Source organism: Ursus arctos, unplaced genomic scaffold, assembly GCF_023065955.2.
Source record: "Ursus arctos isolate Adak ecotype North America unplaced genomic scaffold, UrsArc2.0 scaffold_18, whole genome shotgun sequence".
NCBI lineage: Eukaryota > Metazoa > Chordata > Mammalia > Carnivora > Ursidae > Ursus > Ursus arctos.
Genome location: NW_026622852.1, coordinates 24,722,679 through 24,735,574, shown reverse-complemented (window position 1 = coordinate 24,735,574; position 12,896 = coordinate 24,722,679). Strand labels below are relative to the sequence as shown.

Here is a 12,896-nt window from a genome sequence, read left to right as displayed (position 1 = left end):
CACGCCCTGAGCCAAAGGCAGACGCTTAACCGCTATGCCACCCAGGCGCCCCTGTCACATCTATTCTTATTAATAGTATTTATTAATGTCCCTGAATGTTTCCCAGGCAACAGAATTCAGCACTTGTCTCTACTTTCTTTGGTGGCAGGTCCCCATTTCACTACTCACATAACCTGTTTTGTCTAAAGGACCTAGATTTAGAAACTTGCCCGATAGACTTTAGTTACGGAAGGAGGAATTTGAGAAGGAGGTAGTGAGAGGAAAAGGGGGCCTAGTGATTATTGAGTTGATTGCACTAATGTTGCCCAGCTCCTAGATTTGCATTTTCCCCCCAAGTGTAGTCTCTATTTTTTTTTTATTCTTTCTTTTTTTCTTCTTCCTTCCTTTCCTTTTTTTTTTTTTTTTTTTTTTTTTTTTTTTTGGTTCACGTGTACTGGAGAGCCCATGGGATCTCACACTGATCTATAAAGCTCTATTTCCCCCCATGAAACTGATTTTTACATTTGTGAAAAGAAAGTTTTGGAAATTTACACAAAGATGTTAGTTCTTGAGGCGCCTGGCGGGCTCAGTCAGTCTGGCGTGTAACTTTTTTTTTTTTAAGATTTTATTTATTTATCAGAGAGAGCACGAGCAGGGGGAGCGGCAGGCAGAGGGAGAAGCAGGCTCCCCGCTGAGCAAGGAACCCGATGAGGGACTCAGTCCCAGGACTCTGAGATCATGGCCTGAGCCATGTGGATTTCACTCCCTTACCCACGGCACTGCGTCTGTATGTCACTTAGACAAATTTGTCTGATGATCTTCACAAACTGAGTCATTTTTACTCCTCAGAGTTCAGCTGCTTTATTTCACAGTTTCTGAAAGGAATGGTGATTGCAGGCTATTTCTGAAACTGAGGAAATGACCGGAACCAGAAATTCCTTCATGCCTTCCCTAAAAGGCATTTAGTCAGGAAAGGTCTCCTCAACATGTTAGGTTTTCTGAGACATACTCACAAGTACCTAATACATCATGATGGATAAGGTGGACAAGGTGCATGGAGAACCCGGTGTAAAACTCTAATAGAACCCCAGAAGTCAGCCTTTCTTGACTCCCTTGGGGGTGAATAACAAACCATCCTGTGAGTTTCTGTCACTGTCCACAGTTCCTGGCTAGGTATGGCCTTGAGGCCTCTCTGAGCTCTCACTGTGGCCCAGCAGAAGTAGTATCATTACTCTCACATGTGGCAGAGGGCACCTGCCTTCTGTCCACATATTTGACCTATGTGACCTTGGATAAGTCACCAACTTCTCTGTGTTTCTTCCCTTATCAAGCATGTTGTTTACACAAATGTAGAGATTTAAAAGATCTCCCCTGTCTCTTCGCAGGGCTTGTAAAAGACGAAAAACAAAAAAGCAAAAGAGGTTTGAGAACCCTAAAACTAAAAGAAAATACAGCAGAATCTTGTTAACTCTGGGATTAGGGGAGGTATATATTTTCTTCTTAATACCTTTCCTGTATTTTCCAAGTTTTCCACAGTAAGCATGTCTTCCTTTTCTGATAGAAAAAGGAAAGAAAAGTTTGATAAAAAGAACATCACATGTTGTCATCATTGCATCTCAGTCTGTGTAAGCACAAAGTCAGAGTGACAGGGGAGAGGCCAGGATGAAGCAGCACAGTGGAAGTCGATGGTTCAGTGACAGATACGCCTTACGTGTCCCAGCCAGCGGCGGAGCTTAGTTAGCGCAGGGCGGGGCGCCTGCCGCACCCTGTTTAAGGGGCTACTGCTCTCAGTCTTCTGATTTCTGATTAGAATGTAGTGGAAAATCCAGCGTTACAAATTAACAGGTTCTTCTCTTAATAAAAAGATTCATCAGAGAGACCTGTTATGCTTTTAGCAGACTATTTACAAAATGAGTACTTCTAAAATACTCCAAAGTTGACTCTAAAGTACAATTCTAAATGTCATACACAGATAATCTTCAGAAACGCAACTGCTTAAACCATGAAGGAACTTACTATTAAACTTTTTTTTAAGTTTATTTTTTAAAACATTTTTTAATTTAAACTCAATTAATTAACATATAATGTATTATTGGTTTCAAAGGTGCAGGCCTGTGACTCATCAGTCTCATATAATACCCAGTGCTCGTTACATCACGTGCCCTCCTTAATGTCCATCACCAGTTACCCCATCCCTCCACACACACCCCCCCCCCAGCAACCATCGGTTTGTTTCCAATTAAGAGTCTCTTATTGTTTGTCTCCCTCTCTGGTTTCATCTTGTTTTATTCTGTTTTGTTTCTTTCTTTCTTTATTTTTTTTTTAAAGATTTTATTTATTTATGTGACTGAGAGACAGCCAGCGAGAGAGGGAACACAGCAGGGGGAGTGGGAGAGGAAGAAGCAGGCTCCCAGCGGAGAAGCCCGATGAGGAGAAGCCCAATGTGGGACTCGATCCCAGAATGTCGGGATCACGCCCTGAGCCAAAGGCAGACGCTTAACGACTGCGCTACCCAGGCACCCCCTCTGTTTTGTTTCTTAAATTCCACATATCAGTAAGATCATATGACAATTGTCTTTCTCTGATTGACCTGTTTTGCTTAGCATAATACCCTCTAGTTCCATCCATATTAGTTAAACTTTTTAAAAGTACCTGCATGTTAAGATATTTTATGGCCTATTGTTGAAGTTCGATTCTGGCAACTTTTGGACTCTTAATTTGAAAACTGTGGCTATGTTCAATATAATATAAATTAAAATTTTGAAAGATTGAGAAAAAATGAGCTAGGACTTCTTACCCTAATTCACTGCAAAATAAATGAATTTATCGTAAGTACCTGACAGCATAGTGGAAACCACATGACCTTTGGAGTCAGACATACTGGATATGGAATTTGGTTCTGTCACACAACAGCTATTTGTGAGCAAATGAACCTCTTTTTCTTTTTTTTTTTTACTTAAGATTTTATTTATTTATATAGAGACAGTGTGAACAGGGGGAGGGGCAGAGAGAGAGGATCTCAAGCAGACTCTGTGCTGAGCGCAGAGCCCCACCCAGGGCTCGATCCCACCACCCTGAGATCATGACCTGAGCTGAAACCAGGAGTGGGACGCTCAACCAACTGAGCCACCAGGTGCTCCGCAACTCAACCTCTTGAGTTTATTCTTCAACATATACTGGGCATAATATAATGAACTCACCTCATATCTAGGCTGTTGTGAAGATTCCACCAAATACTGTTTTATTTAATAAAAATTTTTTTTTTATTTTTAAGTAATCTCTACACCCAGCATGGAGCTCAAATCCACAACCCCAAGATCGAGAGTCGCACACTCCACTGACTGAGCCAGCCAGCCACCCCTGTCAAATATTATTTCTTCACCTTTTTGATTCTCAGTAATCGACACTCCCTCTAAAATCAGGGCAGCACGTTCATATATGGCTGTGTGTTCAGTGGCAAGAGGCCAGTCCTGAGGCTTCACCTCTACTCCCCCTTTCCCTGTGGGCTACATGGACCCTAGTCTACACTCCTATTTGGAGGGGCACTTGGTCTCAAGGGAAATCATGGGCTCGTGTCAATTGTGATAGCTCAGTACTTGCATGTTCCCACAGATCAGGCCTGGCCTCCTTTATGACTGCATCCTGGTGGAACAGGTGGTTATAGTCAGTCATTCGAGATGCACATTTGCGGCCTTTGCTTTAGTTACTGAGATAGACAAGTACTGTGGGACATTGCCTTGGAGACAAGTCATGCCCTGGAGACTGTAGTCAGGCTAAATCTATCAAAGATATTAAAAAGAATATATAAGATCAAGACGTGAGTTAGCTCTTGAGCCGTTGAATGTTCTCCCGCAAGGTTAGTATTCCACACTGTTTGCATTGCTGTTGGGTACTTACTCTGGGTGATTTAATGTTTAGGCAGCTTTCTACATAGAAGGAAAATACTGCAGTGTACTGACAAAGTTATATTCCTGGTCTCTGTTGCTCTCAGCCAACCCTTAGGAACCAGGGGGATTTTTTACTTCTTGGGGAAATCACCCTATGGATTTTATTTTCAGGTGATTCTGAAGGGCAGCAAGGAGCGCAGCACCGGGGCCACTGGAGTTAACGCAGACTCCTCCCGCTCCCATGCTATCATCCAAATTCAGATCAAAGATTCAGCCAAGAGGACATTTGGCAGGTGAGCAGGAAATACGCAAGGAATTGCATTGTCTGCCTTTCCCTAATGTGACTTTGAAATATGTGTTATCAACAACAGGACACTCTGCCACCATGGAGTTTTTAATAAATACCAGGGATACAGAGTAGAGTTGTTAGCCCTGAAATAAATCATTGTATTAAAGTGCCATCCGTTGATTAACCATGAAGTAATGACCTATTGTTGGTCAAGCCTAAGTTATTAAAAGGGACATTGATTGCTTCTAACGTGAAACACAGTATCAGCAAAGAAATAGTAGGAAATGCATCTCAGCTTACAGGCCAAAAAAAAAAAAAGAAAATTAATCTATCCTTCTTGAAAGAAGCCATAAGACAATTGGGTACATTCATTGCTTCTCTGGTGCTATCTTAGCAAACGCTGCCACACTGATGGATGGGCCTGTCTCACCTCTGAGTAATGAATCTTTTTTTTTTTTTTTAACTTCTTCTTCTTCTTCTTCTTCTTCTTCTTCTTCTTCTTCTTCTTCTTCTTCTTCGTCTTCTTCTTCTTCTTTCTTCTTCTTTCTTCTTCTTTCTTCTTCTTCCTCTTCCTCTTCCTCTTCTTTCTTCCTCTTCTTCCTCTTCTTCCTCTTCCTCTTTTCTTCTTCTTTGCTGGAAAGCAGCCCATAAAAGTTTCTATTTAATTGTCTAGGTGGTCACCTAAGTGATTTGCATTATAGTCATTTTGCTTTATGGGAAGAATGTTTTATTAATTTTATTAATTTCTCACAAATATTAAAACCAGTGGAAGTGTCTGAGTGAACAGTGCCAGCAACAGCAGACAGATCAGAATCTTAATACTTCTGGAAAGCTGACAGTATGTCTTTTCTTTCCAGAGGATGGGCTAGTGTTAATTTCTTCCTGCCGCCCCAAAATGCTGACTGATGGAAAAATAAGCCAGAGCCCCCAAGAAGTTATCCCTGCTGTGTCTTTTCTCTAGGATCTCTTTTATTGACTTGGCTGGCAGCGAAAGAGCAGCAGATGCCAGAGACTCAGACAGACAGACAAAGATGGAAGGCGCAGAAATAAACCAGAGTCTTCTGGCTGTAAGTTGTTTGAAAGCTTTAATCTAAAAATCCTTCTTGAGAGATTCAGCCCCTCTTTACCTGCAGCCAGAGTGGGTGAGGGTGGGGTGAGGCAAGGACGTGCTTTTGTGGCAGTGGAATTCCAGGGCTGGAGATGGAGGCTGCCCGATCAGATTCTTAGCAGTTCTAGACAACTCTTCCCTTCTGTTCCTGCCCTCTCTTCCTCTGGTCAATCCCTTAGGAGCTGAAAAGTATTTCTGCAGCTGCTGAATGGTTAACTCAGGAAAGCTTTCTCTCTCTCATCAAGTTTTTAAATTGTATTAATTTTTCAAACATAAAAAAAATAGAATAAATTGTATAATGATCTCCCAAATTCTTACACCCAGCTTCAACATGTGAAAAATCTAACCAACCCTTTCCTTCCCCTGGTTGGATTACTGTAAAGCAAATCCTGTCAGCCTGTCCTTTCTTCCACAAATATTTTATTATCTCAAAGAGATAAGGACTCTTATTTTTTAATATAACTGTAATGCCATTATCATACCTGAAGAAATAATTATGTAATGTTATCTATTATCCAGTAAGTATTATCATTTCTCCAGTTGTCCCATAAATGTCTTTTCACAGTTTGTTCAAATCAAGATGTAAACAGGACCCTTGGACTGCTTTTGATAGTCTCTTTTATTCCATATCAGTTCTTCCGTTCTCTCTCTTAATATCAGTGTATTTGTTGAAGAAAACTGGGTCACTTGTCCTATAAGATTTCCAACATTCTGGATTAGGTTGACTGCATCCCCACGTTGACGTTTAACATCGTACTCTATCCTCTGGCTAAGATCTGTACTTGTGCTGTACGGTAGGGAGCCACTGAGCCACATGTGGCTACTGAGCGCTCCGAATGTAGCTTGTCTGAATTGAGATATGCTCTAAGTATAAGATACACACTGGATCTTGAAGCAGGTATAATACCTCATTGATATCTTTTCATACTGATTACATGCTGAAATAATATTTTTGCTGGGTTTTTTAAATATTTTTGGATATATTGGATTACATAACATATAATTAAGATTAATTTCAGGGTGCCTGGCTGGCTTAGTTGGTTAAGTGTCTGCCTTCAGCTCAGGTCATGATCTCAGGGTCCCTGCTCAGCGGGGAGTCATCTTCTCCCTCTGCCCCTCCCCCCACTCATGCTCTCTCTCGCACACTTTCCCAAATAAAATCTTTAAAAAAAAGATTAATTTCATTTTTTTTTAATGTGGCTACTAGAAATTTAAAATTACACATATAGTTTGCGCTTGTGGCTAACATATCCCTATTGGGAAAGCACTGTTCTAGAAGCTTGATCAGATTGAGGTACTTTCTTTGTTAAGAATTCATGGGTAGTTTTTAGACTTCCTATAGGAACACATCAGGAGGTACAGTATGTCTGGATGTCTCTTTTTCTGATTTTTAAGAATTAAGAAAGATTCAAGTGTTGTTAGCGTAATTCCTCCGTTATAGTTTCCTATCAGACTTTCTCATTTAATGGATTTACCAGCCCTTGATGAGCATCACCTGCATCTGTTATTTCATTAGGGATTCCAAAATGGTGATATTCTCAATTTAATATTCCTTCTTCATTAGCTGGAAGGAATTTTTCCTCAGCTATCTGATTATCCTGAAATACAGTTCATACAGTAGAGACAAGATAAATGCTTGCTTGATTCTTTGCCTTTACTCACCAGTTTTCAGAATGATTTGGTGTCCTCGTCACCTAAACATGACCAATGAATTTGTTATTATTTACTGTTTTGTTTGACTTTGTATGATTATAAACTCATTGTAATCATTATTCTTTTTGCTATTTAAATTGTATATCTTTAGGCAGTGGGAGCCTTTTCAAGTATGTTCCTCTGGTTTTTTGACCAACTATTAGTCTCTAACAGCTTCCTGACATTCTGGCATGACAAGTTGTTCTAGGCTCATATTGTACGTTTGCTTCTCCAGACCTTGAATCAGTCAGTTCTTCAACAACCTTGGTTTTAGAAGGAAATGGCATTTCGAGACCATTTGGGGGTGCTAGTGGTGCTTCCTACCACTGGGTTAGTCCTTCTACCCCTTTTTGTTGGACAGAGCTAGGAAATAAAAAATTTTTTTTGAAAGAGGAAAATTCATCAGGGATTCATTCTAATAAATTAATTCAAAATTAAGATTACAGAGTTTTTGGTTAACTTTTTTGAATTTATATTTTTATCCCTTTTCTCTTATGCTAGAATTCTTAGTTCCTAACAGCATATATATCATTTATTTGCTCTCCTTCAATATATGTATATTTCAAAATAATGCTGATATTTCTCATAATACAATTACTGAATTCAGGTTACGATTTCTTTGCAGTTTCCCTTTCACCCTTAGGCTGTATCCCACATGGAATGTACAGTCATCATATTGTGTTGCACAAGCACTTGAAATCTTTTCTATGTGTTTAAGCTTACCGATTCCATATTCAGTTAAAGTAAAAACTGTAGAACAAGCCACATTGAGAGAAGTCTAGTGTCCATCCCTGTCCCCTCAACCCTATTACCTCCCTCCCCGTAGATAACCATTTTTTACATATTTTTTTTCACCTCAGGAAAAAAAGGGTAGCATACTGTAAACACTTTGCTTTTTTCACTTAACAATATCCTAGAGCTCAATACATGGCTGTATAGAGAGATCTTCCTTGTTCCTTTTTGCGGCTATCTAGTGCTGCCTGTGGCCACTCCATATTATTTAAGTCCTTTTGATCAGAACTGAAGTCTCCAGCTGGGCACTTTATGTCCAGGCCTCATGAGGGATAAATTGTGAGGCTGAGACAGGCCAGAAAGACCGTCAGCATCTCTTTTTACTTTTTCAATTTTTGAATAATTGTAGATTTACAAAGTTGCAAAAATAAATACACAGCATTCCTTCACTCAGCTCCCATATTATTAATATCTTGTATAACCATAATAAAATGATCTAATCAGGAAATTAACATTGGCATAATACAAAACAACAACATTGGTATAATACAATTAACTACAGACCTTGTGTGAATTTCACCAGTAGTCCCACTAATGTCCTTTTTTGGGTCCAGGATCCCATATTACATTTAGTCGTCGTGTCCTCATAGTCTCCTCAGTTTTTGTCATCTGTGACTTTAACACCTTTGAAAAGTACTGGCCTACCTGGGTTTTTTGTTTTTGTTTTTCAGTGTCTGAATTTGGGTTTATCCAGTGTTTTCTCAAGATTAGATTGAGATAAAGAATTTTTAGCAAGAACACCACATAAGTTGTACCCTTCTCAGTGAATCATATCAGGTGGTGCATGAAGTCAGTATGTCTTATTACTGGTGATGTTAACTTTGATCACTTAGTTAAGGTCGTTTGTGCTAGGTTTCTCCATTGTAATGTTAACCATTTTCCCTTTGTAATTAATAAATATCTTGGGGCACCTGGGTTGGTTGGACGTCTGCCTTTGGCGCAGGTCATGATCCCGGCATCCTGGGATCATGTCCTACATTGGGCTCCCCACTCATCAGGAAGTCAACTTCTCCCTCTGCCCCTCCCCCTGCTTGTGCTCTCTCTCTTGCTCTGCCTGCTCTCTCTCTCTCTCTCTCTCTCTCTCTCTCAAATAAATAAATAAATATCTTATGGGGAGACAGTTTGAAACTATGCAGATATCCTATTTACATCACACTTTTGCTGCCTAATTTTAGCAACAGTTGGTGATTCTTAACCTGCAACATTATGACTGTGATGTTTACCTGGTGGGATTTCCTGTTACTATCATTCTTTTTTTTTTTTTTTTTAAGATTTTATTTATTTATTCGACAGAGATAGAGATAGCCAGCGAGAGAGGGAACACAAGCAGGGGGAGTGGGAGAGGAAGAAGCAGGCCCATAGCAGAAGAGCCTGATGTGGGACTCGATCCCATAACACTGGGATCACGCCCTGAGCCGAAGGCAGGCGCTTAACCGCTGTGCCACCCAGGCACCCCTACTATCATTCTTTTTACATTAATTGAAATTCTGCTGTAAGAGCTGTCCTTTCTCTACAATTTATTTATTAGATTATTTATAACAGTAAATGGATATTTCTTTTATTTGCTAGATTATATTTTATCATTATTTTATTGCTCAGATTGCCCTCAAACACTCACAGGGATTAGTGGCCACACTTGGATTTGAGTATTAAGGGGCAGGTGTAACTCAGGGCCAGGGTTTGGTTACCTGTTTGTCCCTTTTGGAGAACTGTCCCAGTGGTAAAGTTTGGGGATATCTCATTGATTTGTAATAAAAGAGGAAATTCCCTTATACAGGTTTCTCCTGCTATCTGAATAGAACTTTCCTATGAAATCTTTTTTAAGCCAAAATGGCATAAGGCAAAGAAGTGATTACCATTAATTTATATGGAAACAAATGTGAGCATTCCCAGGCCCCAAAAATAACCTCTTAGGCTTTTCTGATACCTTAGGACTCATCTTGGTAATGGATGCACAAAATAAATCAAGATAAAGCACAGGTGGGGAGCCTGGCTGGCCCAGTCAGTGGAGCATGCGACTCTTGATCTAGGGGTCATGAGTTTGAGCCCCACACCGGGTATAGAGTTTACTTTCAAAAAAAGGAACTGTTAGAAAAAACAAAAGATAAAGCACAGATGCAGAAACAGGTCAAAGCTATGACTTAACCAACTGAGCCACTCAGGTGCCCCTACTTTTAAATAAAAGCAAAAATCCTCTTTGGATTTAAGTTAGTGCATGCTCTCTCTCTCTCAAAATAAGTGATTAATTAATTATCAGAAAGCTTGCATCTGAATCTACACCTATACGTGTCATATGTGAGCAGGGAGGTGGGGGAGTGGGACAGGTATTTTCTGTACTTAAGTGCATCTGTAGCTGCTAATAGTATGAGAGGAGGCAAGAGAAAGGGAGCTGCAAGCCAGAACTGCCGGCACAGAAGCGTGGACTCTGGGGCCTGTGGAAGGTCCCTGTTTTATCTGTTCCTCACTATTGGGGCTAATCCTAGGATCCTAGCCTTTAGGACGGGAGGCCCTAACTAGACACGGGCAGCTCAGGATGTTTGCGGTCTAGCTTGATTTTTCTTGTTGGACAAGAAACTTCCAGGGCATTTTGACTTGCTTTTGGAGGCTTGTCTGACTATGGCTTATTTAAGAAAAGTCTGGTCCGACACTCTCTCTTTGCATGTGATATTTGATGTGCTTGTTAATCTACCACCTTGCAGCTGAAGGAATGTATCCGCGCATTGGATCAGGAACACACCCACACTCCCTTCAGGCAAAGCAAATTAACTCAGGTACAGTTAAATGTGAACTTGGAGTTCGTTCTCTTTCATTCGTTCGTTCTTGCATTCATTTGTTCATTCAGTAAAGCCTCCACTGCCAGCAAGTCCCAATCTAAGCTTGGGAGGGTTTGGGGGGAAAGGAGGGAGTCCCATTCCTTCCAGGAGCTCATTCGAGGCCACCTGGGCGCACAGGCAGAGGTGACTGCCGTGTGAAGCGGCCGAGCTTTCACGGGGCTGCAGTGCGCTTCCGGTCACCGCCCGACAGCTTTCCACTTATTTCTAATGTAAAGAAACATTTTTGATTTAATGGAGTCTCTGAGCCTTTGAAGTGGGGGTGGTATAGCTGTACTCAGTATTTTCTTAGCTGTAAGACTTAGTGTTTCAAGACAAAAAATAATGGCTGGAGTTAAAAAGAATAAGAGATTTTAAACGTTTTTAAAAGATTTTATTTATCTTATTAATAATAAGATTGTTATTATTTGATAGAAAGAACACAGGCAGAAGTGGCAGGCAAAGGGAGAGGAAGAAGCAGGCTCCCTGTCAAGCAAGGAGCCCGATGCAGGACTCAATCCCAGGACCCTGAATCATGACCTGAGCCGAACGCAGATGCTTAACCAACTGAGCCACCCAGGGCCCCAGATTTTTTAAATTTTTTAAAATTTACTTTTTACTTATTTTTTAAAGATGCTGTTTTTAAGTAATCTCTACACCCAGCGTGGGGTTCAAACTTACAATCCTGAGATCAGGAGTCGTGCACTCTACCGACTGAGCCAGCCAGGTGCCCCGAGTGAGACAGATTTTTGATAGGTACTGATAGGAAAGATGACCAAGATCTGTAGTTTAAAAATATCAATGAGGAAAAAAAACTACACACACACAAATTGTGTCTGTGTTAACTGATTATTCTGAGTGGTAAAACTGTAGGTAATTTTTTTCCTCCATTTTTCTGCCATGAAATGTGCTTCTAAATGAATGGAAAATGCCAGTAATTCAGCAACGTAATAGCTGCAAAAGAGTGGCCCACAGAGGGGTGTGCCTACGTACGGACTGCTGCGAAGGCAGGTACAGGCGCTCCGGGTTCCTTTCTGCACCACGTCCCGTGCTCGGTGGAGGACAGACTAGCGTAGACGGCTGTCTAGGTGAGATCTTTGTGTTTTGGCAGAGGTTCGCACTCGGTACAGCTAACCTAATGGCTCCGCAGGGCATGGGGCAGAACTTACTAGAACTGGTGATCTGTGGGTTAGATTATGTCTTCTCAAACATGATTTCAACTAGAGACTTAGGAAACCCTTCTTATGGGTGCTTAGTCCTGATTCTGACATTGGCTCTGTTATTTTTTAAAATGAGTTCACCATCCCCAGAAAATGTGTTCCTGTTTAATTTAAAAAATAATAATTCAGGAAAAAAAAACAAATGAAAAATGAATAATTCAGGGGCACCTAGCTGGTTCAGTCGGTGGAGTGTGCAACTCTTGATCTCAGGGTCGTGGATTTCAAGCCCCATGTTAGGTATAGATTGTTTAAAAATAATAATGATAATAATAACTCAAACGGTATATACAAGTACAAAGATGGCAAAAGGTACCTGAAAATCCCATCTCTCAGTGATAATCACTGCTACATTTTGGTGACTGTCCTCAGACATTTCTCTGCCCACATATCTACACATAGATCTACTTACAGAGTTATGGAATCGTACGCCTTTTTCACTCAAGGATAAGTGTAGATCTTCCCATGTATCTAAGTACAGATATACATCATTATTTTTAATGGTTGTATTGTAGTCAGTTAATAATTATTTAGTTTGCAGGGCGCCTGGGTGGCTCAGTCAGTTAAGCATCTGCCTTTGGCCCAGGGCATGATCCCAGGGTGCTGGGATCGAGCCCTGCGTTGGGCTCCCTGCTCAGTGGAGAGCCTTCTTCTCCCTCTCCCTCTGCTGCTTGTGCTCTCTTTCTCTCAAATAAATAATATCTATTAAAAAAATAAACTTATTCAGTTTGTTCCGTTTATAGACTCCTAGATTTTTAATTTTTATTACTATTATGATGTTGTAACGCATAGCCTATGTGTACTTTTTTTCAATCACCTGAGCAGTTCTCTTTAGGATAATGCCCTGGAAGCACGCACATTTTTTACGTTTTATACATGTTGCCAAACTGCCTTCTCAAAAGCTTATACCGTTTCTGAAACACACGACCTGCAGAGTACAGCGATATAGAAGAGTGCCCATTTCCCTAGACCCCCACCAGGGCAGGGTATCACGAGTCTTAATCTTCTGGGTGAAAAATATTAGTATTCTTACTACTTTGTATTTCTTTGGTTGGTGAAGTACCTTTTTTGTGTATTTTTGATCATTTGTATTTCTTCTTTGCAAACTGCCTTCTTGTAGGG

The 12,896-nt window shown here is 40.6% G+C and overlaps 1 protein-coding gene across 1 annotated transcript in view; it reads left to right on the top strand.

Annotated features, from left to right (window-relative positions):
- The window catches only part of KIF24 (kinesin family member 24), a 46,605-nt gene that overhangs the window by 23,307 nt on the left and 10,402 nt on the right, over positions 1-12,896 (top strand). Inside the window, exons 6-8 of the mRNA XM_044386846.3 lie at positions 4,038-4,159; positions 5,117-5,222; positions 10,447-10,518. Of these exons, the coding sequence (XP_044242781.1) occupies positions 4,038-4,159; positions 5,117-5,222; positions 10,447-10,518 (300 nt within the window). The remainder of the gene's footprint in view (positions 1-4,037; positions 4,160-5,116; positions 5,223-10,446; positions 10,519-12,896) is intronic.